We start from the raw sequence: 25,598 nt of genomic DNA, 5'->3' as shown, positions 1-25,598 counted from the left end.
ATATGGCAAATTGATGTTTGATTCACGAAAATTTAGTTAATGTATGGTTTTCAAGAATGTATTGCATATGTTAACTGAGTTTTGCATATATATGTTCCAGTTGTTGGGAAACTATCTCTGTTCCAGTTGTTGGGAAACTATCTCTGTTCCAAACATTTGTTAAAGATTATAAATAATAGTAAGTGGTTCATAGAATCGCTCTTTATAATATTCGTGACATGACTGGTAAGTATGAAGATTTTTGTTTTCCTAAAGAACTTTTGCTTTATTTTAAACATTTTACCAAATTCAGAATGTTACCCAGAGTTTTGAGATGAGGGAAATTTTAAAAGTGCTTTTACCAATGAAAGACAGCCACACAGATAATAGATCTGTTTCTAGCTCAACAGAATAAAAAAGCAGATCCGGTGGGGGGGGGGGGGTAGTCCTAGATGGACCTAGAGCCAGGTCAATATCTGTAAATTTAGGAGAGAAAAGCTTCCTGGTTTCTTGCATAGAGAGTTTCTCATTTAAGTGAGAAAAAGGAGTGAAATTTTTCAATACCAAAACCTAAGATGATAGGAAGGTGATCAGAGTCAGGAAATATCATTAACAGCAGAATATAAATTTTAACGTTAGTGAACAGATGGCATAGGGTTTGATCAATTCTACTGGGAGAGCTAATAATTTGAGATAAGTTAAGAGCCATGAACTGATTATCAATTAATTTCCACACTGATACATTCATAAGAGGAAAGGAAGATTAGGCTCCACAGACAAGTGAAGGAAGTTCTAAGTTGCAGGAAGAAATTATCTAAATTATGAACTCATTGCTTGCTTTAAGGCTCATTGAGAAGAAAGCATATTTTAATAAGTTGTAACAAAACACATCTCACTTATGCTTTAAGCAAAAGCATCAAAGCAATTACAAACAGAGCAAGCTTTCCCCCCCCCCTTAAATCTAGCAACAACTGTTGCCAATGAACTGTAGATATCACTGGATGGCCAAGTTTCATTTAAATAGATTACATAAAAATGAGCATTAAGAGACACTTTGTTAAGAGTGGAGCGTTTACTTTTTGGGTTTTTTTCAAATGCTTACACAAAAAATTTCAACTGGTAAAAGGTCTTAACACTTCATGTAAGTTTGTAACTTGTCTGATTCAAGCTGGCCACAATGTAGCAGACTAAGAAAGACTTCAGTGACTGGTGACATTTTCTTCAAGATCACGAATTAATTAGCATATAGATTTTAAATTGCTGAATAAGGAACTTGCATTCAAGGTGAGAAGGGTTTACGAATGGGGATCATGGTAGTTAGATGGTGCAGGACAACTATATCAGTTAGTGGATAAGATAACCATAATGGCAACAAGTGGTAGACATCTACTGTTACTTTTTTTTTATGAAAACCCAAAACACGAGAGGTATTAGAACCTACAGTACTTATTACTGTGCTTGGGTTGGAGGTTGAGAAGATGAGAGAAGATATTTGTTGACATTAGACTTGAACTTCTGTAGACTGTAATTTTCAGGAAATATGTATGAAGGAAAGTTGTTCCAGAAAATAGCAGTTGAATGAATAAACAAGGAAGATGAAAAGTTGGTTCTGTGAGTTTGAAGTTGGACAGTAAACGGAGGTTGGCTGGTGGCGGCATGTGCTCGGACTGTTTTGAAAGAGCGAGCAGGAATTATAGAAGCCAATTCAAATGAACAGTGCCCATGGAAGTATCTGTAGAAAAGGTATGCAGCAGAAACAGTACGTCTATGAGACAACGATTGGAGAGACTCTGTTAGAGATGAATCATTAATTAACCTAATTGCCCTCTTCTGAATGGAGAGAGGCCTGAGAGAGGTTTTGGAGGCACTGCCCCAGATGTGGGAACAATATTCCATAGTAGGGTGGATTTGTGATTTGTACAGAGTGAACAGCTGTTCGGAAGAAAAGTAACGACAAGAGAAAACAAGTTTTTTAGATGCAGAGGAAGCAATATTTGTAATGTGCTGTGCCAAGAGAGATTAGAAGTCAGGGTAATCCCGAAAAGAGATATATCAACTTGCCTAGAAATCAGAGTGTCACCAAAGATAAGCATAAACCCTAGGGGCTCACATCTGGTGAGTATGGGCTTGGCACACCCAGGGTCCTGAGCTGGGTATCATCATTCTCTTTTTCTTGGTGATTCCCTTCTACTTCTCTCTCTCTCTCTCTGGGTAATTCGGAAATTTTTTTTTTTTTTTTGTTTCGGCTGGTGCAGCATAAGCCTCAGGCTCCCTTGTACCATATGGCTAATAATAATAATAATAATAGGAGCAGAAGAATCCTATTTTGCGAGATATAAGACAAGACTGAGTTTTAGAAGGATCGAAATCAACTAAGTTGTCTTTGCCCCACTGGAGAATTATCTGTAGATTGGCATTTAAGGAATTGGTAGTGGATATTCAAAGAGTTGAAGCTGATTGATCAGACAGAAAGTTTCTAGGAAGTTTATTACCTAGTTGGTGGTTAATTGATTTCTCCATTACTATAGAAAGAGTAGAAGTAATTGCAATGGGACGATTTGTCTCTCTTTTTAGGAACTGGGTGGATATGAGCAAATTTCCAAGCAGAAGGAAAAACACCTTTGGAACAAGAAAGTTAAAAAAGGTGGCAAAAAACAGGAGTAAGCCCAGGAGCACAGGCTTTGAGAACAAGTGGAGAAGTACCATCGGGACTTGGATCTTTCTTAGCATCAAGATTTGTCAAAATCCTTCTGACATCCTTTTGATGGAAGACCACAGGAGACATTGAATGGAGCATGTTGGGAATGGTGGGAGGTGTTTTACCAAGATCATTAAAACATGATTTGGAAGAAAATGGGATGCTAGCAGGTCAGCTTTATGTTTGGCTGAAGTGACAACAGAACTATCTGGTTTTGACAGAGGTGGGAACAGAGATGGGCAAAAGTTGCAGCCAATAGCTTTGGCAAGAGACCAGAATGCTCGGCTACCATTAGAGCAAGAAGCAAGTTTTCTACTCTTATCCTGTTCGAAATCTAGTTTGGACTGATTAATAACTGATGTAAGCTTTGGTGTAGGCAGAAAATGATACTGAAGAATTGGAAACAAGCCAATTACGATATGCAACATTCTTCTCTTGAACAGCCTTAGTACATTTATTGGAAAAACAAGGTTAAGATAAAGGACGAGATTTTAAAGTGGAGTGTGGGATAAAGGATTCTATTCCTACAAGAATAATTTCACTGACAAGATCTGAGCAAACGTAGACATCAGAAGTTTTGAAACAGTAATCCAACCAAGGAAAAGAAATCTTACAGGTCATTCCATTTTGCATTCTTGTAATGTCAAACAACACGAGGTTGGGAATAGCCATGAGATAAAGGCTCCATTGGAGAAGAGACAATCACCAAGTTGTGATCTGAGGTGCCTAAAGGACCACTCACTTCGACCGTGTACTTAGAAGGGTTGTTTGTGAGAAAAAGATCAAGCCTGTTGCTGTGTGGTTAGGATTGTCGGTATTCTTGTAGGTAAATGAACAATCTGTGCAAGGTCATTGGTAATTGCAAAAACCTCAGCATCTCAACCAGCTGGCTCAGTGTGACTAGAAAAGAGAAGCTATCTGGAGTTGTGGACATAAATATCCCCAAGGAAAATTACCTCACCGTTAGGAAAGTTGGACTGGAGAAAGTCAAAGAGCTCCAAGTGATTAGTGGAGTTGGGAGAATGGTAGAGACAACAGATGAATTTTACAGAATGAGGTAGAGAGATTTTAAGCCAGAGAAGACTGGAAAGAGGAGATTCCAAAATACCAAGTGTCTGACAGGGAATATCAGAATGGACATATAAAGAAATCATACAGCGAATAATTTGGGCAACTGAGATGAGCAGTAGTTGAATCAACTGATACGGAAATGGTGAATCAACATTTGCTTGCAGACTGCAAGAGGAAATGGATATCGCTGAGATTAGAATTGACACCACGTATAATTGTGAAATGAACTAGGAGGTGTTTGTGAGGTTTAGACCTTTTCACAGATAAGCTTACTCTATTAGTTTCACAATTCGTGAATTAAAAAAAAAAAAAAAAAAAAGTGAGGGGGGGGGGACATGCTGTATGAAGTAATGAAATTTGGATATGGCATACACGTGGTAAGAATATACCCAGATCTTTGACATAGTGTGGCCTCGATAATGCACCCAAATACAATATTCCAAATGTGGTAACCAACACTGGACATGATTTACAGACAAATGAATAGAAACCTTTTGCCTTCCAACTGCCTGTTTGTATGGCAAGGAAAATTTCATTTCAGTTGAATTGCAAATCCCATGTTTTTTTCATCGTGAACCACTTTACCCTCCCTTACCCTAGCTTGTACTTGACTCTGGAATTTTATTTTGTCAAATGAGAACCTTATATTAAGAAGCATTAAGGTTTCGTTGCCATTTTTAGGACCATACATACAACCAATCCGTGTCCTTTTGAAGCAACTTGGACTGAATCAGATTTTTAACCATTCTTCCAGCCTTCAAATTATTACTTTGACAGACGGTTCCCTTGGATATCCCCATCAATATTATTTATGAAAATTATAAATAGGCGGGGACCTTCCCACTTGTTACACTGGTCCACTCTACAGACTAACCATTTATGGCACCCGCCCCCCATCTCCTATCTTTTAGCCAGCCTGCATTCCAAGTGTAAGATTTTGGCAATAGCACCAACTTCTTCCAGTTAGCATTAGCAGAAGCATATGATGCAAGAAAGCAAGCTTATGCAGCATCAGCCAAAAAAAAAAAAAAAAAAACTTCCACTTCACCCCTCCGTTCATTTGAAATACCTGTCCAGCTGAGCCTTAAATTTATTTAGGCTATCAACTTCCACAACAAGGGATGGAAGTCTGTTCCACCAACCAACTACCCGCTGGCTAAAGGCAAATTTCCGCACATCTATCCTACATCTGTCTTTCCTCAATTTGAATTTATGCCCTCTCAGGTGATTATTCTGAGCAAGAGGAAAAATCCCATCAGCATTGAGCATGCTCAAACCATTCAAGGCTTTATACACTTCTATCAGATCATCTCGCCGTTGCCTCCAGACACTATAATTTTCAAAACTTAAGCCTTTCTTCATAAGAACAACCCTTTGTTCCATTCATTAATCTTGTTGCCCTTCTCTGTACTCGTTCCAGCAGCTCTACATCCTTCTTGAAATGAGGCCTCCAGACCTGTATACAGTACTCACGGTGTGGCCTGACCATTGCCTTATACAAGGGAATAATCACCTCCTTATCCCTGCTAGAAAAATTCCTGTATATCATTGACAGTTTATAGCCTTTCATGATGGGTAGTATTAAAAGTCTTAGTAAAGTCTAGATATGTAATGTCAAAATTGTTATTGCATCCAACTGTTTAATGACTACAATATAGTCATTAAACATTAATCAAAAGTCTGGAATGATTCCCCCTTAATTAACCTATGCTGGGATCTATTCAAAATACTATTCTTGTCGAGATGGTTCTGAATTGTATTCCTAACCACAGATTCCACAATTTTCCAAACACAAAAATAAAACTCACTGGCTCTTCTAGGCAAAAGGTTATCTAGGAAAATAATCTAAATGAGATAAGAGGAAGGTATTTTTAAAAGACATATTGCAACTGAGATTTTGGTAGGTAAGATTTTTTATGTATGCTGCTCTGTTACATTCACTAACTCTCTTTAAGAATTTCCAAGCTTCCAAATCATCTTACAGTAACTCTCTGATCTGTGAGACTGACAAATACATATCTGATTCTGTCATAACTATAGGAGCTTCAATTTTAAATACCAAAAGTCATCTTCATTTCTGTCCACTGCTTTAATAAAATTCTTTCTTAGACTTAAATTTATGTGAAACAGTATTAAAAATGTTTGTTCAATCAACTAGAGGCTAATTACATTTCTTTCTGGGTAGAAGGTTCATTCTAAATCTTATTTTCATAACTTGCTCTAGCTCAATATATGAGATACAACATGCTAAATCTTGTGCCAATTAACATGTAAATGGATGATATCTAGCTTCTTGAAAAATTCCAAGGTGGGAATTGTTCCTGACAAGATTGGCAAAGGCACCTATAAGAAAAGGCTTTTAATGTATGTGATAGAGATTTTGGGAACGAATGACATGCAAGCTCTCCCACAACAATATCACATCCAAGTTTTGGCAAATTTGTACCATCAAATATCCTAATTTTTGATAAAACGTTTTCACAGTATATTTCAAAAATCACTTCTACTGTCTCGAAAGCTGATTTTTTCAGCGAAAAGAAAAATTTTACAGAAGATATTGGTTCAAAAAGTGACATTCTAAAAAATAACTTACTATTAACAGAGAGCAGATACAAATAAACCTTTTTACATGTGCACTCAAAACATCACTCCCTGTAAAAAAATTCTGAATACCATCCTAGGCAAAATAAAATAATACCTATAAAATAAAAAAAGTTTTTCTTAAACAAGTTCATTTAACAAATTCAATCCTTGAACTTTTTCAGTCTACCTTGTATAAAGAAGGGCAATAATGTTAGTAACATGAATCATAGACTGCAATCTGCTTAAGTAAATATGCAATGAATTTTTTATTTATAGTATATCAGTAGAGGCAGAAATTATTACACAAAACTGAAAATTATTATAACATATTTTTAACTATAAATAATGTAGCAAGGGGGCTTACAAAGGGGTGTCTCCATGTTCATTTACTGCTGTGAGTTCACAACCCTTGTCAAGGAACAATTGAGAAATATCAACACTACCTGAGAATGCCGACCAGTGAAGAGCAATATTTTCTTCCTAAAACCGGTATAGGGAAAGATTAATTTAATTATTTTTGGCCCACGGATTGAAGAAGTACAAGTGTATTTTTAACTTGGGGAAGACAAAGATGGATGGGAAGGAAAAAAAGTATTAAAATAATTCATTATAATAAATTAAAATTGTATTCCTAAGAATATTATAAAATTTGTAATGAGAGTGGTTATTTACCAAAGCTGATAAAAAAAAATTTAATGCAGTCAAATATGTAACAATTTGTCTAATAGTAGAAAGTTGCTCCACTGATTACAGTAAACCCCCGCTATTCGCGGGGGTTACGTTCCTGAGAAATTCCGCGAATACCGAAAACGCGAATACTGAGTTATGGCTCCCATAGTAATAAAGGGATTCCGTTCCAAAGTATGAAATATATAAGAAAAACTAGTCTAAAATTTTGTCTATGTATATATATTAGATGTACCTTCATAATATGACTATGTACATAGTGAAATGCAAGCATATGGCATCGAAATTAAAATAAGAAACAATTTAATATTAAATGTAATATTTATTAGAAATTTCAAACAAATCTTTCAAACCAGCGCCTTTGCTAGCTAAAAAACTTATCCCGCCAGTGATATCACCAGTTTCGCTAAAGTGTTGATAAAGGAGTTTTGCCTTTTCACGAATGATAAGTGAACTTAACGGAATTTTATTTTGAGTTCGGTCTTCTATCCACAGATTTAAAGCTTTTCCATTTTTTTCTAATTTAACATCACGAGTTACAGAGCAAATTTTTGAAGCAATTAGCGCGTTTTCACGGACACTGGCAGATTTTTCTTCACGTTGAATCATTGATTTTATAATGTTTTGCCACTGAGAAGACACTTTCACCATTAGAAATTTTGTCTAATAACTCAATTTTATTCGCCAACCTTCTTTGATAATTTCACATTCACATATCCCTTGTTATTCTTAGCCATATTTTTGGACGGGTTAGAAAGAACTTGTCCACAATAAAGTCACTTTCTTCCATTAACACACTCGAAAAAGTCTGTTTTACACCGCAAAACGGTAGATTTATCACTTTTGTAGCATATAAATTGATAAATTTATTCAATTTAATAGCATATAAATTAAAAGCAAACGACGAAACCTTCCATGACAAGAGCATAACACATATTGAACAAGGATTAGTGAGAAACATCCACGCTCGCGATTTTGACCCCTCTCCCCTCACCCACCGAGCGCTGTTTTGACCGGTGAAGATAATTTTAGCCACGCCCATGTTTTTTTATGGCGGAATGTTCACGGTGCTTTAAAATTCATATTTTTTTAGGTTTCATTTTATATTAAATCAGCGACCGCGAATACGCGAAAACAGATACCACGAATAGCGGGGGTTTACTGTACTACAAATAAGTCATTATGGCCTTTGCTGTTCTTGAACTGTTAACCCAGTAGTGTGGCATGCTCATATGTAGCTGTTGTTGTTATTTGGTTTTTAGGAGCATTAGCAACTAAGACCATACTGCTCCGGGGATATGCAGTGGTCATTCCCTGACCTTTCTGCATCCTCCGTATTTGGTAGTCACGGGCTCGAACCCCGGTCTAATCAAGAAGCGTGTGCTACACACTGCTGCTCCTGCCCACCTGGCTACAGGGGTGCCTGCTGTTTGTGCAAATGGTTTCTCAAACTGGAAGGTGGATTGTAGTGCACTATCATTAAGAATGACAGGATTTCACAGTCAGTAGATAATTAATATACAAGAGAAAAAGAGTAGGAGAAAGAAATGAACCATGGAGAATACCAGCATTAGTATCAGGAGAGTACCAGTGAGCTTACAACTGTTTACAATCTTACAGAATTTTTAATATTTTTGTAAAAGAAGTTTTTGAAAAAAGAAAACTTAATATGGATGGATTAAGACTGCAATGTAAATATCTTTTGATTTTGGTGTATTGTATGTGTTTTTAGGGTTTATACTGAGCATATTTTTATGAGAAATTGTAATGTATATAGATGTTTGCATATTATATAATGTGCACGATGTTTTTATGAAAATACTTTATGGAATTTAAATAATATGGTTTTAAATAATTGATCTTGAAGTTTTATATTTTAGGTCTTTTAGGGTTTATATTGAATATATTTTTATGAAAGACTAAATATATATATGCTTGTCTACTGTCCCATGTACACAATGTATTTAAGGGATTATTTTATGGAGTTTATTTAATATTGTTTTAGAGCTATTTATTTTGCAATTTCATATTTTAAATTTGTTTACCTTACTTGAATGTTGTACAGCAATACCTCGCTTAGAAAGGCACGGGTTTCACCATAACACAGTTTTCAATTAAGTTTAATTCGAAAATTTACTGTACATATTAAAACTTATTCAATAGCCTAGACACGTACTCTGCATATATGCTGTGGTACCAAGTCTATTGTCTCACATGCACATTACATTAATAGAGGCACATGATACAAGAAAGCAGGCTTACACAGCATCAGCCAAAAAAAAAAAAAAAAAAAACCTTCCCATTTCACTGATCCATTCATTCCATATGTTTGTCTAGTTCTGCCTTGAATTTATTTAAGCTATCAACTTCCACAACAACAGATGGAATTTGGTTCCAGCAATCAACTACCCGCTGGCTAAAGGCAAACTTCCAGACATCTATTCTACAGCTGTCTTTCCTCAGTTTGAATCTATGCCCCGCTCAGGTTTGTAATCTGAGCAAGAGGAAGAATCCCATTAATTCAGTGGATTGAGCCTGCTCAATCCACTGAAGGCCTTATACACCTCAATCAGATCATCTCACAGGTGCCTAATCTCCAGAAGCTGCAATTTGCAGAATTTAGGCCTTTTTTCATAAAAGCACCCCTGTGTTCCCTTCACCAGTCTTGTTGCCCTTCTCTGTATTTGTTCTAGCAACTCTACATCCTTCCTAAAATGAGGCTTCCAGACCTGTACACAGTACTTTGGAGCAGAATGGTATTAAGGGCAAGTTGCTACAATGGATAAAAGGATGGTTAGTGGGAGAAGACAGAGGGTGGTAATCAATGGGTGCTGCTCTTCGTGGACTAATGTTATTAGTGGAGTCCCACAGGGTTCGGTGTTGGGCCCACTGTTGTTTTGTATATTTATCAATGATATTGATGAAGGTATATCAGGCTTAGTGTCAAAGTTTGCAGATGATACAAAGATTGGCAGTGTTGTTAATGACAGTAATGGCAATGTGCTACTGCAACAGGATGTAGAAAATTTGGGCAAATGGGCTAAGAAGTGGCAACTGAAGTTTAATATTGACAAATGAAAAGTACTACATATGGGTAGAAGTAACTCCAGAGGAACGTAGCAACTGTGTGGTACTACATTTAGGGTGGTAGATAATGAAAGAGACCTGGGAGTAAATGTACAGTCAGATATAAAGTTTTCTGAGCAATGCAGACAGGCTGCAAGAGCAGGTCATGGGGTTTTATCAATGATATACAGGAATTTTGCTAGCAGGGAAAAGGAAATGATTATCGCTTTGTATAAAGCAATGATTAGGCTATGCCTTGAGTACTGCGTACAGGGCTGGAGGCCTCATTTTAAGAAGGATATATAGGCCTCATTTTAGGAAGGAAGCATGTACAGAAGGGCAACAAGATTGGTGAGTGAAAAGAAGGGGTTTTCTTACCAAGAGAGAGGCTTAAGTTCTGCAAATTGCAGCAGCTGGAGACTAGGCATCTGCAAGGTGATCTGATTAAGGTGTTGAATGGGTTGAGCACGCTGAATTCTGATGAGATTCTTCTGCTTGCTCAGATTATGAACCTAAGGGGCCAAAAATTCAAATTCAGCAAAGACAGTTGCAGAATATATGTGCAGAAATTTGCCTCCTTTAGCCAGCAGGTGGTTAATTGCTAGAACAAACTTCCATCTGTTGTGGAAATTGATAGCTTAAATAAATTCAAGGGGGAACTGGACAAACTTTTAGAGGGAATTGTTGTGTGAATTTTTTTTTTTTTGGCTGATGCTACATAAGCTCATATGCTTGCTTTCTTGCATCACATGCCTCTATTACTATTACTAAGTAAATCCCACATCATTACACTGTGATCATTGCCACCTAGTGGTTCCTTTATTTGCAAATTCTTAATACATGAATAATCACTGCTGATAATGAGATCAAGAGTGTTACTCCCTCTTATTGCCTCTCATGCTGCTGTAGAAAACAATCATGCAATAAATCCACAAAAGCCTTGCTAGTGTGCGAGTGACCAAACCACAAGTTCCAGTCTATATCTGGGAAATTAAAATCCCCCATTATAAGACAGTCTGATTTACTGCCCCACTATATTTCTCTGTATAATTGTTCATTGTACTTATCACAGTCATTAGGCCTATAACAAACTCCTATACTTATGTTAGTTTGTTTGTTTGTTGTTATTTGTTATTTGGTTTTTAGGAGCATTAGCAACTAAGGCCATATTGCTCCGGGATATGCGGTGGTCATTCCCTGACCTTTCTGCATCCTCCGTATTTGGTGGTGATGGGCTCGAGCCCCAGTCTAATCAAGAAGCGTGTGCTACGCACTGCTGCTCCTTCCCACCTGGCTACGGAGGCACCCCAGTGCCTCCGTAGTATAACCCTTCCTCCTTTCCTATCCTTTCTGTACACATTGTACTCCCCAAATTCCATTTCTGCATTCCTTATATCTGAGTGGCACCAAGTCCCTGATATCCCAACAATATCCCCCTTGGATGTCTTAACCAGCAGTTCAAATTCATCAAATTTATTAACTATACTCCTAGCATTAGTATATATGCAAGTATACATGCACCTGTTCTTACTCTTAGTTACTCTAACACAGCCCATGTGTTAGAGTAACATGTGCCAATAGCTCCTCTTGGGCAGTCAGCTGTAATGTGGAACAGTGTTCAGTATTCTTAATTCCATTCTGATGAGGTGGCGTGATAGCTTTTCATTTCACAATTTATTTTTTACCCCTTTAAATATGATCAAAAATATATTTGCTTTTTGGATAGAAATCACTGCCAACACATGCGTTCTATTTGGCAGCATGTTTTGCTCCATTTGGCAAACGTTTCACTGGTTTTGGATTGCAAATTCAGATGACTGCTGAAAATATTGTGAAGATCGGAAAATACTTGAGATTCAAAACTTAGGACACTACCAATGTACGGGACTGCATTGACTCACATGCAAATGATTTAGATGATGCAGCTCTCCTTGAAATTGATGAGCAAACTGCATATGAAGAAGAGGAAAACAATTCTGAAGTGGATAACACTGAAGTGGCACCAAAAGAATTTTCAACAGAAGAAGTGGAGAAAGTTTTTTTGGGGTTTCACTTGGCCTGCGAGGTGATTATGAATGGAGATCCGAGTTTTGAACGTAACATCAAGATACGGCAAATTTTACAAGATGGGATTTGATGCTACAAAGACTTGTACACTGACAAAAAGAAGAGACGACTTCACCAGACTATTATTGAAATATCTAAATAAACAAAGTTTTTTTTCTCATCTCTCATGATGTTAGCTTTTCATTAATAAAATTTTTGCAATATTTTTTATTTAAAATCCTTTTAATTGGCTATGAAGTACAAATTGTTTATAGATTTATTATAATTTGTTTATAGACTGTTTCTCTGGTATGCATTCAGTTAAAACCCATTGGTATGGCTTTTTGGGACAAGTGACTGAATTTTGTTTTTAAACTATAAGTAATGTTGTTTGTGTATAAAATAAATTTGTAAAGTGGATGAGCCAAAGGATCAGGTGGCACTATTTTACAAGAGTTAGAGAAATAAATTGAATTGAAATTACACTTGAGAATCTTACCAAGGAATTTACTTTTCAATTTACCACTAAGTCTATATCCAAAAGTAATGTACATTGGGTTATTGGCATTTCTCCTTGGTTATATAAATTAATATCCAAGTTACAGCATCTCTACAATGGGTTTACTGCCTACAAATTTGGATTCTTTGCAGTCATGACAAAATGTTACACCTGCCTAGACTCCGGTCACACCACTACCACAGGTTGGCAGGGATCCTCCATTTGAGGTCACTGCTCCAAGCATAGCCATGTGTTTAGCAAATGCCCAAGTAAATCTGAACAAATCCCAAGTATGTGCAAATTGTAAATCTAAAAAGGATTCCAGACACTCTGTTTGTGATCCACAATGCCCAAAGTTTATAAGAGCCAAAGAACTGATAATATTAAGAACCGATTATGAGTAATACATCTTATAACCATTCTTCTACTGCAGACAGTTCTATCACTTCTGACTTATGTATCCTTCAACTTATGCACACAAGTCTCGTCTAGTTGCAAATGAAGTTCAGCAATATCTGGATGCTTACCAGTTTGACATACTGGGCCCTCAAATACCATATTATCATCAAGGCAAAGTTTCTGGCTACCCCCTGTCCATTCATGTCGTTCAGCCTGACCATGCTGAGCTGCACTCTGCATTTGTTATAACAAATGCTAATCTGAATGTTGTCAAAATCAATAGCCTTACCACACAACACGCTATCTGTATTCATGTTTCGCCTTCTAGCATTTCTTAGTTTCTTTATACTGTCCACCTTCTTCCGATATTGCTGTTTATCTTCAATACATTGATAATGTTATTGCTACTGTTGGTCCCACACACCTTTTTAGCATGTCAGAAGTCGATGCAAAGTTTCTACTCTGTTTACATCTTCTTCTGATACTAAAGGCAAACTTATTGAAGAATTCTTACTCTCTCATCGCATTGTTACTCTCACCAGCTTGACATACCCTTTACCTTCAGCTCTACATCTGGAGAAATGCAATATTGACATAACTGTGACTTCATGTGCCAATGCTTCCACTGTTTCTGATTGGTCTGTTAACTTTTGAATTTGCTCTAGTGATCACAGAACTATTACCTTTGTGATTAGGTCTTCCTTTCCAGATACTTCTTTTCCTCTGCAGGACCTTTGCCACTTTTCTCTTAAACATATATTATGGTCTCGTTTTGATGCTCTTTAATTCTAATTCTCAGACTCTATGATGAATATGATCACTAATTATTCTGCATCTGACTATACATTGTATATCCAGGGTGCATTGTACAAAGCCTGCTCTTGTTCTGCTAAGAGAAAGGTGCTGAATAAATATTCAACACCGTGGTAGAGTCATGATTTGACCATAGGGGCTCACATCTGGTGAGTATGGGCTTGGCACACCCAGGGTCCTGAGCTGGATATCATCATTCTTCCCTTTCTTGGTGATTCCTTTCTACTTCTGACTCTTGTTTTCTCTCTCTCTCTCTCTCTCTCTCAGAGTAATTCAGAAATTTTTAAATTCAGAAATTCATAATTTTTTTTTTTTTGGCTGGTGCAGCACAAGCCTCAGGCTTCCTTGCACCATATGGCTAATAATAATAATTTCACTCCATCATGTTGTTCATGCTTGCCCATCCTGCCAATGATATCATATGAGCTGGCCGAATGCAGATGCTGGGCAGCTTAAAAATGAATATTGCAACTCAAAAGGCGATACCTCAAGGCCATAAGAGACAGAAACAATCCACTTGGATAGCATTTGTTCTAAATGCAGATAATTCTGGGCCAAGCGGGCTAGCCTGGTGGGTAAAGTGCCTGCCTGGCAACCCAAAGGTCATGGGTTCGAACCCCGCCTCGGGCTTGGATCACAGTAAATGAAAAAACTTTGGGAGGCTTCTGTGGCCATAATGATGGGCATTATGGCCACAGAAACCGATGCCCAACAACTAACAAAAAAAAATAATAATAAATAATAATAATTCTGACCCTTAGGGTCTGGTTCATCAGTTCTCTAGAAACAAGGTTCACCCCTCTAGAAAGTTACCACTGTGTTGGACTCTCACAATTGTGAAACTCAGACTTGGACTAGTACTGCCAATGCCATACTTGATGCACTTCTTCCCTTGGATGATTCCAGCTGTGACCTTCCTGTTCACCAACAAATTAGATCTCTCAAAAGGGCCTACGTTACTTCTGAATCCACTCCCTGTTTCAGCCAGATGGGGTTGATTCAGCAATCTCTAAAATCAATAATAATAGTCTACTTGATAACCTCAAGGAGAATTTTTTAAAACAACTACACAAACTCTATCCATCTGTCTTTGTTATACTCTATAATAATGTTTGAACGAGGCAACTTTACCTGTTCTTTGCAAGATGCTCTCCAAAGCATTTTTAAAATTAATTTCCAAACCTGGTACTTCTATTTCTGCTAAGGCCTATTGTCCTATTGCATTATTGTCCAACTTGGGGAAACCCTTCAGCGACTTATTGCTGCCCATCTAGACTGTCTTTTTACTGAACACTCTTTAAAGTCCTATGACCAGTTTGGTTTCGTCTGGAGCATGGAACCGAGGAGGCCTTGGTTGAACTTCTTTCCAGAGTTTTTTTTTTTTTTTTTTTTTTTTGATTTGGTAGTTGTTGGCGCATCGGCTTCTGTGGCCATATTGCACCTCCCAAGGTTTTTGCAGTACTTTGATCCAAGCCCGAGGCGGGAATCGAACCCGCGACCTTTGGGTTGCCGGGCAGGTACTTTACCCACTCGGCTAGCCCGGTCGGCTTCTTTCCAGAGTAAACAAATCCATGTTTAAATATGTTATGGTTATTTTCGTATATTTCACTGGAGCCTTTGACTCTCTTTGGTGGGACAGCTCTTTTGCTTGCCTCAGGACTGTTAATGCTCCTCACAACTCTACAGCTTAACCTGAACCTACTTTCTCCACTGTTCTGCCCAAATCATTTCTGGTACTCAAGTCGCTCTGTCTCTTGAGGATACTCACATGGTTCAGTGGTCAGTCCACTCATCTGGGATTTGGTTCTAGATGAGTGGCTTCTCTGTTCAACTCGCAATGCTTCTAAAATTGCATATGCTGATAAGCTAACACTTCTTGTTCTTAGTAATTCTTGTTTTTATTTGAAAAGTACTACCGGTAGCATCACGAATGATCCGTGCTCTTGATCTGTTATTACTCAACTTACCATTTCTCCTGACAAGCCTAAGCTTCTTTATCTTAAGGGCAACCTTAATGTTTCCAGGCCTAGAATTTGTTAAACTCCATGGTTGACTCAAATTTTTTGATATTATTCTAGATTGTAAGTTAAACTTCCAGAAACATGTTTTGCATCTTCATGATAAAATAGTCAAGTATACGTCTATGCTTGTCTGTCAATCCTGGGGTATCAACGAAAGTACTCTTCTTCTTTTGTACAACATGGTGTTTGTTCCGATTTCTACCTATGCTGGCACCTGGTTTTGGTATACTAAGAAGGTTGCTATCCGAAAGAAACTCTTCTCTATCCAATGGCATATGCTCTTAATGATGAGTCATTCCTGTTGCACTTTCTCAATGGCTGCGCTACGGGTTTTAAATGGTTGCCTACCTCTGGACCTCGAAATCACTTATTGAGGATTTTTGCTATAACATTAGACATGTCATTTCTGTTGACTTTTTAGACAAAACTGTTAATCCACTGTGATCCTGAAACTGAAAAACTCATTGCTGGAACCCAACTTTGGCAAGATCAGTGGTCTTCTTCCAAAGGTATGAGAATTTTTTTTTTTAGTAGTTTGGTATCAAATTCCTTATGGTCACAAGAAAGTTTATTCCATCTGTGTCTGTTTCCTTACAAAAGTCTGTTCTAAAATGGTTCTGTCAAGTCCCTATACTCTTTCCTTCTAACTGGCCATGGTTTCCTTTGTGCTAAACTTGCCAAGTTTAACCTGTCTGATTCTCCCCTCTGCAATTTTGGCAGCCCAGAAGAGTGGCAGTATGTTCTTTTCACCTGTCCATATTACATGGACCTTCGACAGCCTCTGTCTGCTGTGTCAATCATTTTATCTTTTCAGAAAATGAGTCATCTCTATTGGACTCCAAAGAAAAATTTAATCATTGCACAATTTTGCATATAAAGCTTTCACCAGACATGAACAACTCACCACTAGTGCTTCAATTCTGGGAACTACTCCTATTCCGGCAATACCTTGAGTCCAAGGCCATCACTTCCATCATCGCCATTTCATGATACCACCATTGTCACTACCACTATCTTTAGGTCTTTACCATCTTCACCACCACCTTCAACTTGAACAGTTTCTAATCTTACTTGCACAATGATCACTATTTTCCTGTCTTCTATCTTCTGCTAGCCTCAGATGGATCCTGGGGTGGGATCATTTGATGGCACAGGTTATCTTATTCTGTGTGGAATCTTTATCTCTTCCCTCTTTTAATTCATGTTTTCGTTTTGTCTGTCTATCAAATGTTTACTTTTGGTCTTCCCCCTCCTTTTACTGCTATTCTTTCCTCTATTGTGTTTGTCCTTGTTGGCACCAGCCTTGCACTGGTGCAGGATTTTTTATTTTTTCATTTTATTTATATATTTTTTTTATTTTTAGTAGTTTGCTATCAAATTCCTTATTTTTATTTTATTTTTCTTAATTTTATTTCATTTATTGATTTTTACTCTTTTTAGTTCCTTTTATTTTAAAATTTGCTAGCCTGAGATGGATCCTGGGGTGGGATCATTTGATGGCACAGGTTATCTTATTCTGTGTGGAATCTTTATCTCTTCCCTCTTTTAATTCATGTTTTCGTTTTGTCTGTCTATCAAATGTTTACTTTTGGTCTTCCCCCTCCTTTTACTGCTATTCTTTCCTCTATTGTGTTTGTCCTTGTTGGCACCAGCCTTGCACTGGTGCAGGATTTTTTATTTTTTCATTTTATTTATATATTTTTTTTATTTTTAGTAGTTTGCTATCAAATTCCTTATTTTTATTTTATTTTTCTTAATTTTATTTCATTTATTGATTTTTACTCTTTTTAGTTCCTTTTATTTTAAAATTTTTATTGCTTTACTATTATTGTTTTTTATTTCAATTTATTGGCTCATTTTTTGAATGGTTTGGACATTCAGTACGTGACACTTGAGGTTTGCTATGGTTTGTGCTCAGTTGTGGCCCGCCTCCTCATTGCGTAGACAGGTATCAACAAGCACCTTCCCAGTGCTTGTTGTTTCCCAGTAACAAACACATGCACAGCAAAAACATACTGTTGCACACATTTCTGGCCTCTCTGTATCATCACAGTGTACCACTGCGAAGTTGAACTAGCATTTCGTAGCTGCCCTACATAAGCTACTATACATATCTATCTCTCTCGTTGCTTGATAGATTGGTACTGTTTTTTCCTGGAAGTAATCTGCAGGTTTTTAATCTCGTTCTTCTCTTCTTCAATGAGGTCAGTCAATTCCCTACTTCCTTCGTTCCTGGCCATGGTCAGTCTCTGGATGGCTCACTTTGAGTAGTCCTGGCAGCTCTTTGTCATCATTATCCTGTTCAATCTCATAATCTCCTCCAGCTCAGTGTTTGTCCAATCTATGATCCCAAAGAAGTACACTCTTACTGGAACTGCATAAGTATTTATGGCTGTGACCATGTTCCTGTCATTCACCTTTGATTTAAGCAGGCTTCTCAAGTCTCTGATGATATTTCCCAGCCAAGCAGGCTTTGATCTCCTTATGTTCTAACAACAAATATCAGCCCTAGATATCTGTAGGTCTCTCCCTCTGTCATGACTTCAATATCTTCAGCTGGCAGTTTCAGCCAACTGGATGTCGATGCAATCCATGAGTGTTGCATTTGTTTAGAGAAAATTGCATCCTGATATCACTGCTGAACTCTTCGGTGATCCAGAATAGCTGTTGTTGTTGATTTTTGGCTGCAGCACAGAGTTTGATGTCACGGGTTCTTCCTCCCTTTCTTTTAGGGTATGTCCATCCTTGCTTTTATTGTTCATGGCGGACAGTGGGTTGAGTGCTAGAAATAGAACCATAGTGGGTTCAGGACATCTCCACAGAGGATTCCTCTTTTGATTTGATTCAGGCTGGTCATTCTCCATTTCACCATGGGTGCTTCTAGGAAGGCCTTGTGGTAGTTCATGTAGGCTGTGCATAGGTTGTGGTGCTTCTTGTAGGCTTGTTCCGTAACTGCAGTGTGAATGGTCATCTGTTTACATCTGTTCTGCTGCTTGACAATGATGTTCTGGCTCTCCAAGAGGTTGATATCTTCTTAGTATGCAGTTGGTCAGGATCTTATATATTGTTGAGAGACAGGTGATTGGTCTGTACTTTGCTGAGTTTGTGGTATTTTCGTCCTTGGCCTTCAGATAAGTGATTCCTTGATCAGAGACTCTGGGATTGTGTCTGGGTGAACTGCTCTGCTATATGCCTGTGTGCGCAGCCGAACTTCTTGTACTGGTAGTTGTAGACGTTATCTATCCCTGTGGTTTGCCAGTTGTGAGACTTCCTGATCGACTGTTGTACTTCTTCCTCCTGAATCTCCCTTCTGTTTCATTTATTATCATTCTTACAAATTATTAGATTACACTCTAATATTTTATATCTTTTATCTGTCAGTCATGGTGAATTGGTTATTAAAACTGTGAAACAAATGCTGTTCATTGCACTATCATATAAATTCAGAGAATTTATAATGGAAATAAAGGGAATACTATAATTGTGATATTCGATAATTCTATAATTATATACAGGACAGTAAGTTGAGTCTCTTCCAATTTGAGTTGGGGGGTTCACAGGCTGTAAGGTACTGTGTCAGATTAGTGAGGCCTATTCTTATCTTGGCTAGCACAACTTATTTGTGACTACTACAATAAACTATGTACTTGACAATAAATCCAGAACTATTTAAATTCTAGCATATTTTACAAAAAAAAAAATCATTTTACAATCCAGAAATACAGTATTAAGATGCTCCAGCATTCATATCGACAATGACATTTGCATTTAAGAATCCACACAAAAGAGAATGATATTTCTCTCTTTATAAGATGCTCAAGGGACTATTTTGTCCTTAAATCTGTTTTTGCTGACAGCATGGATTTAAACCATGTAGTAATGCAATACACTTCATTCTCACAGTAGAATGAAGCATGCTTTCGAAATGAGTTACCCTAGTATTGAACTACTTTCAAACAAATGACTCACCAAAAGACTAATGCCATTTGTTTAAAAGATGGGACTACTATGACAACCTGCTTCAGGACTAACTTCTCCCTCATTAGACAGCAGGTGGTCCCTAGTGACAATATGCAGATAAATCAGTTGTAAACAAGTTGTCTGATGGGCGCTGTCATGCATTATACAAAATGTTTTCATAGTTGTAATATTGCTAAGGCTGTCTATTGAAAATAGTGCAATACCAGGATAGCTAGATAGAAAGGCAAGATTATTCTGCTATGAGAATTAAGATCATTCTTAATTTTCACTGCAGGCAGTAGGATTTAAATTCATGCAATTTAAATCCTGCTGCTTAAAAAAAATAGATGAAAGGACAAGATAACCATTATAAATGTTAACAGATGTAAATAAGTTCAGTTGTTTCTACTTACTATTTACTGAAATGTGCTCTTTGAAAAATGCCCAACTACTAAGTATGCCTCTCTAAAATTTGGAACTCTTGGTCCCTAACTGTACCAGATTTTTTAAAGAGTTCACTGTTCTTGAAAGCTGATTTTGCAAGACTTTGGGTTTTAATACCACATAGCTTAATGTCCACTTAATTCTGCCAGATGTGTTGCCATTTTTTGAAAATCAGTCCCTTAAAACAGATTTATAATGAGTAAAGAGTACATTAAAGAAAGAAATGATAGGATCTGTTACTGATAGAGTATACTAAAGAAAGAGCTAATAGGATCTGTTACTGATAGAGTATACTAAAGAAAGAGCTAATAGGATCTGTTACTGATAGAGTATACTAAAGAAAGAGCTGATACGATCTGTTACTGACAGGGTATACTAAAGAAAGAACTGATAGGATCTGTTACTGATAGAGTATACTAAAGAAAGAGCTAACAGGATCTGTTACTGATAGAGTATACTAAAGAAAGAGCTGATAGGATCCGATACTGATACAGCAGCTTTATTTGCATGTTCATTTCCTGAGACACTTATAGTATACTAAAGAGTCATAAGATAATACTGACTCTTTCTTGTGTATACTTTATCCAATTCAACAACTAAATTTCCCAATTCTCAGATACTTTTTTTTGTTTTTAACTCTCCCTCACATTTAAAATTTTTAAATGAGTACCACAAAGATGAGACTATATCTGAATAAACAATATTCACTTGGAGCCAGATCTTGGCTGTAACAGTGGATTGTATAAGTGTTCAAATCCACATTCATGAATTTTAACCAGGGCATCGTGCATGGGTGCATTGTCATGGAAAAGCAAAACCCAATGATGCAACTTTCCTAATCTTTCTTCTTGAATTACAGCCATTAACTTTGGCATGAGGCTGGCATAATATTCTCCATCATTGTTGTTTTAGGTGCAAGGTAATCAATTAATAGCAAACCTGTTGCATTCCAGAAAACTGAGGCCACCATTCTTCCAGCTGATGGATAGGTATGAAATGTCAGGATTGAAACTAACACACTTGCAAGCTTTCTAATTTCAACTCGGGATCATAAAAATGTAGCCAGGTTTCATCACCAGCAATTTTATAATATTGATATAGGCGATGCTTGGAGATTTGTATAGTTTTGTAGCAGTGTAATTAGTAACAGAAAAGGCCTATGGCTATAATTTATGACAATAAAAAAAGTGTTTTGATCGAATTTATAACTTTTAGTACAGAACGTACAGCAATCATATTTGAGGAACTTTTGAATCAATGATTTGGCGCGAAAACAACATCCTGTAACTAGTAAAGGTACAAGAGTGGAATTGTAGGGTTTAATTGTGGTAAATAAGTATCTTGCAGGTTTAATGCAGGTATATATATATATATATTTTTGATAGTGTGAATCAGAGTTGTAATACTCAATACGTTCTACGTTGATATTAATATTTGTAAAATAATAAGAGGAGTTAACCTCAATATAGTACGTAGAACACTTACGTATGATACTCTCCAGAAATTTAAAGCGAAAAAAATCGACAACCATTACATTAGAGTAAAATATAAATAATTAAATAATTAAAAAATTAAATTTCTGGAGAGTATCATACGGAAGTATTCTACGTACTATATTGAGGTAAACTCCTCTATATACACCTCTGTATGTGTGTATATATATATATATAGTGGATTCCAGTTATTTGGGACACCGGTTAATGGGGGGGGGGCAGCCGTTTATTTGGGTCAAAGCTTAAAAAAACAGAACCCAATCGAGAAAACAGCCATGGTTTAGTTCGCTTAATTGGGACAACATGCCATTTAATCAGGGCAGAGGCCGCTGCACTGGAGATTACCCTACGATTGTCTCCGACCACGTCATACGGTCGGATTTCTGGAGGTCACAACCATAAAACAATAAAAACAATTAGCAGTCACCTGTTTATTGGGCTTTTCTGTTAGTGCAATCTATCATAAACGGATAGTAAACTCAATCTTACTGAATTTGCGATAATACTGACAGCTGGAATTCTGTGGGTTATTATGGTGAAATGTGTTTACACTTCCATGGAATCTTCAATCATATAAAAAAATTAATTTTCAGAATCTTCTCTTCATTCCTATTTTTAAAGCTTCGTAACTTGTTACTCTGTTCTCATTGTGTGTATCGTGTTACTTGCAAATTGTGTGTGCTGAGTTCTTTGTTATTGATTGTTTATCTTTTCACTGTTTTAAATTTTAACCCCCCACCCATAAATGTCAGTGAACAGAAATGTCAACTAGTTAGTATGTACATATTACAGTACGTATTAATTATTCCGATTATCACGTATATTCTTTGATTTTCACGTATCATTTAATTTTTTAATTGGTAAGATAATAAAGGGCAAATTTGTGCTTAATATATCTTTACAGCCTGTGGATAATATTCCTCCTATTTTCGCTAATTAGAATCGCTGTTTAATAGAATTAAAATTCAATTCGCAAACGTGATCACAATGACCGGCACTTACTACACATCGTATAGTGAACGGTACTTTACTATGGTGACCATATTGTAACATGATTTGATTGTACAGTGAATTAAAATTTTTTACGTGAAACTTCAGATAATTGGGGCAGCCGCTTAATTGGGCCAAAATGCACTAGTCCCGATGTGTCTCAAATAACCGTAATTGACTGTGTGTATATATATATATATATATATATATGCTAAAATAGGATATTTGCCAGCAGCATTTTCTTATTTTTAATATATATTTTGATTACTTTTTATCTCTCTATTAAATTTTGGATTAATTGGATTATATATATATATATATTTTTTTTTTTTTTTTAATTAATATATATATATATATATATATTTTTTTTTTTTTTTTAAGCTACAAAACTTTATTCTAGTAAGGCTACAACTAATTTAAAACTAAGAACATAACTGTAAAGTGCAATACATACATTACAAACTTGATAGCATAATAAGTATTATTGCATTCAAGTATTTATTAGTTTAATGCATTATTCTCAAGTTAAATTGGATTTAAATGGAAATCATGCCTCAGATAAGAGCAGCAACGGAATGGGCTTAAAGTAGTGGAAGTGCTATGGCTTAGGGGAGGGAGAACTGAAGGGGCAGTTTTGTTATGAATCACTGCCTAACGAAACATGCTACTTCAGTGATATTTGATAACCATCTGGAACAGGATATGATACAGCCAAGGGCGATGTCTTTGTGTATGTTCAGTGCAAAATAATATAAGGAAATAAGGCCCAAAAAACATGGCGGATGTCATCAAAGGAATTAAAATAGTGCAAGGAAGCTACAGGCTTTTGCTGTACTAGCCAAAAAAAAAACACACCAAGTAGATAAGAAAATACAAATTATATGCTTCCCTCCTCATACAAATAACCATCCAGCTGACTTCTGAATTTATTCCAAACTGTCAGCCACAACTACCTCAATCCCTGTACAGGCAGCCCTTGATTTATGCTGGGGTTGAGTTCCTCAGTGGACAGGTGCAAATGGAACCCTTTATATAATGGAATCAATAGGAAATCACAGGGTTAGGTTCCGGAACCAAAGATTTTACCTACCCCTTTCAATACTGGAGTATTTAAAGCTCAGAAATAATCTTTTTCATTAAAAAAAGTATTTTATTTTTAACCTATATAAATACAATATTATAATAAATAAAAAATAAATTAATAGTATGTAGTATACATATACAGTAGACTCTCGATTTTCCGGGATAGATGGTAAAAAAAAATTCCTGGATAATTGATTTTCCGGTTAATCCAAAAATACAGTAAATCCCCGACATATATAAAGGATACGTTCCAGGAATTCTCACATAGTCGAGTTTTACGTAACTCGGGAATGACAAATAAAACATTGCTACTATATTCCTGATATGCCAAAATTTTAAAAACTGCATAATATCTTCAAAAGAAAAACAGTTATATATTTTTAATTAGTTCAATTATTATCTGGGGACAGCGGTGAAGTAGCCAGAGTGACACACAAGAAAAGAAAACATAAAAGGGAGAAAAAAACGGATGATTTTGTACTGTCTTTTGTCTATGGTGTTTTTACACCAATATTATATAGTTTTTGTACTGTAAAACCTGATTTGCATTTCATAGCCTTGGTTATTATAGTTGACTTCATTGGTGCCGATCGCATCACCGCTTTTCGTATTGTCTTTCTACTTTATTCTTGTGTTCACCGTTGCCACTGACAAATCTCAATTTCGTGCGATACTTTTTAACGTTTGTCCATTTTCATACATCCTTATTATTTTAAATTTCTGATCCAAATCGATCATTTTCCTTTTCTTGGTAGATTTACTAGTACCGCTGCCACTTTATTCTCTTAGTCGGCACCATTATAACAGTCAAAATTTAATTTTATGAAAAGAACTTCACAGGATTAAGGCAAAAACTCACTATTATCACCCCAAATGACTCACATTTTACTAAAACACATTTCTGGAGGTCACTGCCATAAAACAATAAAAACGATTTGTACTTTCCGGGTTATTGGGCTTTTCTGTTGGTGCAATTCATTATAAATGGGTAGTAAACTCAATCTTGCATTTGCGATGATACTGATAGCTGGAATTCTATGGGTTTTTACGCTATTATGGTGAAATGTGTGTCCCCCTTCATTGAAATCTCCAGTCATAAAAAAAATAAAAATAGCGTAACGTAAGTTCAAAGCTACATAAGTCAGGGACTTACTGTATCGAAAAAAATGTTCAGCAACCTACATAAGAAGTATGGCGATAGATAAAAAAACTTAACACGCACTATTGGTGTATTGGACACGCATTTATTTTTTACGATGTTGATTTTAAATCTAATAGCTTCCCATTTATTTTTTACAATGTTGCGCATTGTTTGGTCAACAACATTATTATGGTTCATTACAGACTTAACGGATGCACTGTTTTCAAACTTTTGAATTTCGATTTTTTCTTTAATTGAAAGCACAACTCTTGCGTTCGCCTATAATTTTCGCAATTTCAAAAAAAAAAAAAAAAAAAATTCTGACATTCCTGACATAAATAACGAAACAAAATTTGTCCTTTTGTGGTGCGACAGAACACAACTATCGACAACAATATGAGGAGGTGTGAAGGGGTGGGTGTGAAGGCAGCGGGGGTTGCAAGATAATAAGCACACAAATCTCTCAATGCCGACTTATAATGCCGCTTCTTGTCCCTTGTTTACAACTTTGCTGCAAAACATCTGTTTATACCTATTCTAGTTATTACTTGAATTTTATGATTTCTGGTTGACTTTTTATTTTTTTTTTAAATTTGGAATCTTGAAGTGTCCCGGTTAATCCGAT

General features: G+C 36.4%; 1 protein-coding gene across 4 annotated transcripts in view; it reads right to left on the bottom strand.

The window, feature by feature from the left end:
* LOC150080867 (histone-lysine N-methyltransferase EHMT2-like) overlaps window positions 1–25,598 on the bottom strand; it is a 558,915-nt gene that overhangs the window by 213,551 nt on the left and 319,766 nt on the right. For all 4 annotated transcript variants that reach the window (XM_090381696.1, XM_090381697.1, XM_090381694.1 and 1 more), the window contains one exon: window positions 6,696–6,811. In XM_090381696.1, coding sequence (XP_090237822.1) covers window positions 6,696–6,811 — 116 coding nt within the window. The remainder of the gene's footprint in view (window positions 1–6,695; window positions 6,812–25,598) is intronic.

This window comes from Mastigoproctus giganteus, chromosome 9, assembly GCF_048544385.1.
Source record: "Mastigoproctus giganteus isolate SK-2022 chromosome 9, ASM4854438v1, whole genome shotgun sequence".
In the NCBI taxonomy this organism is placed as follows: domain Eukaryota; kingdom Metazoa; phylum Arthropoda; class Arachnida; order Uropygi; family Thelyphonidae; genus Mastigoproctus; species Mastigoproctus giganteus.
The sequence above is the reverse complement of the archived record's forward strand: the minus strand, read 5'-3'. Positions and strand labels throughout refer to the sequence as shown.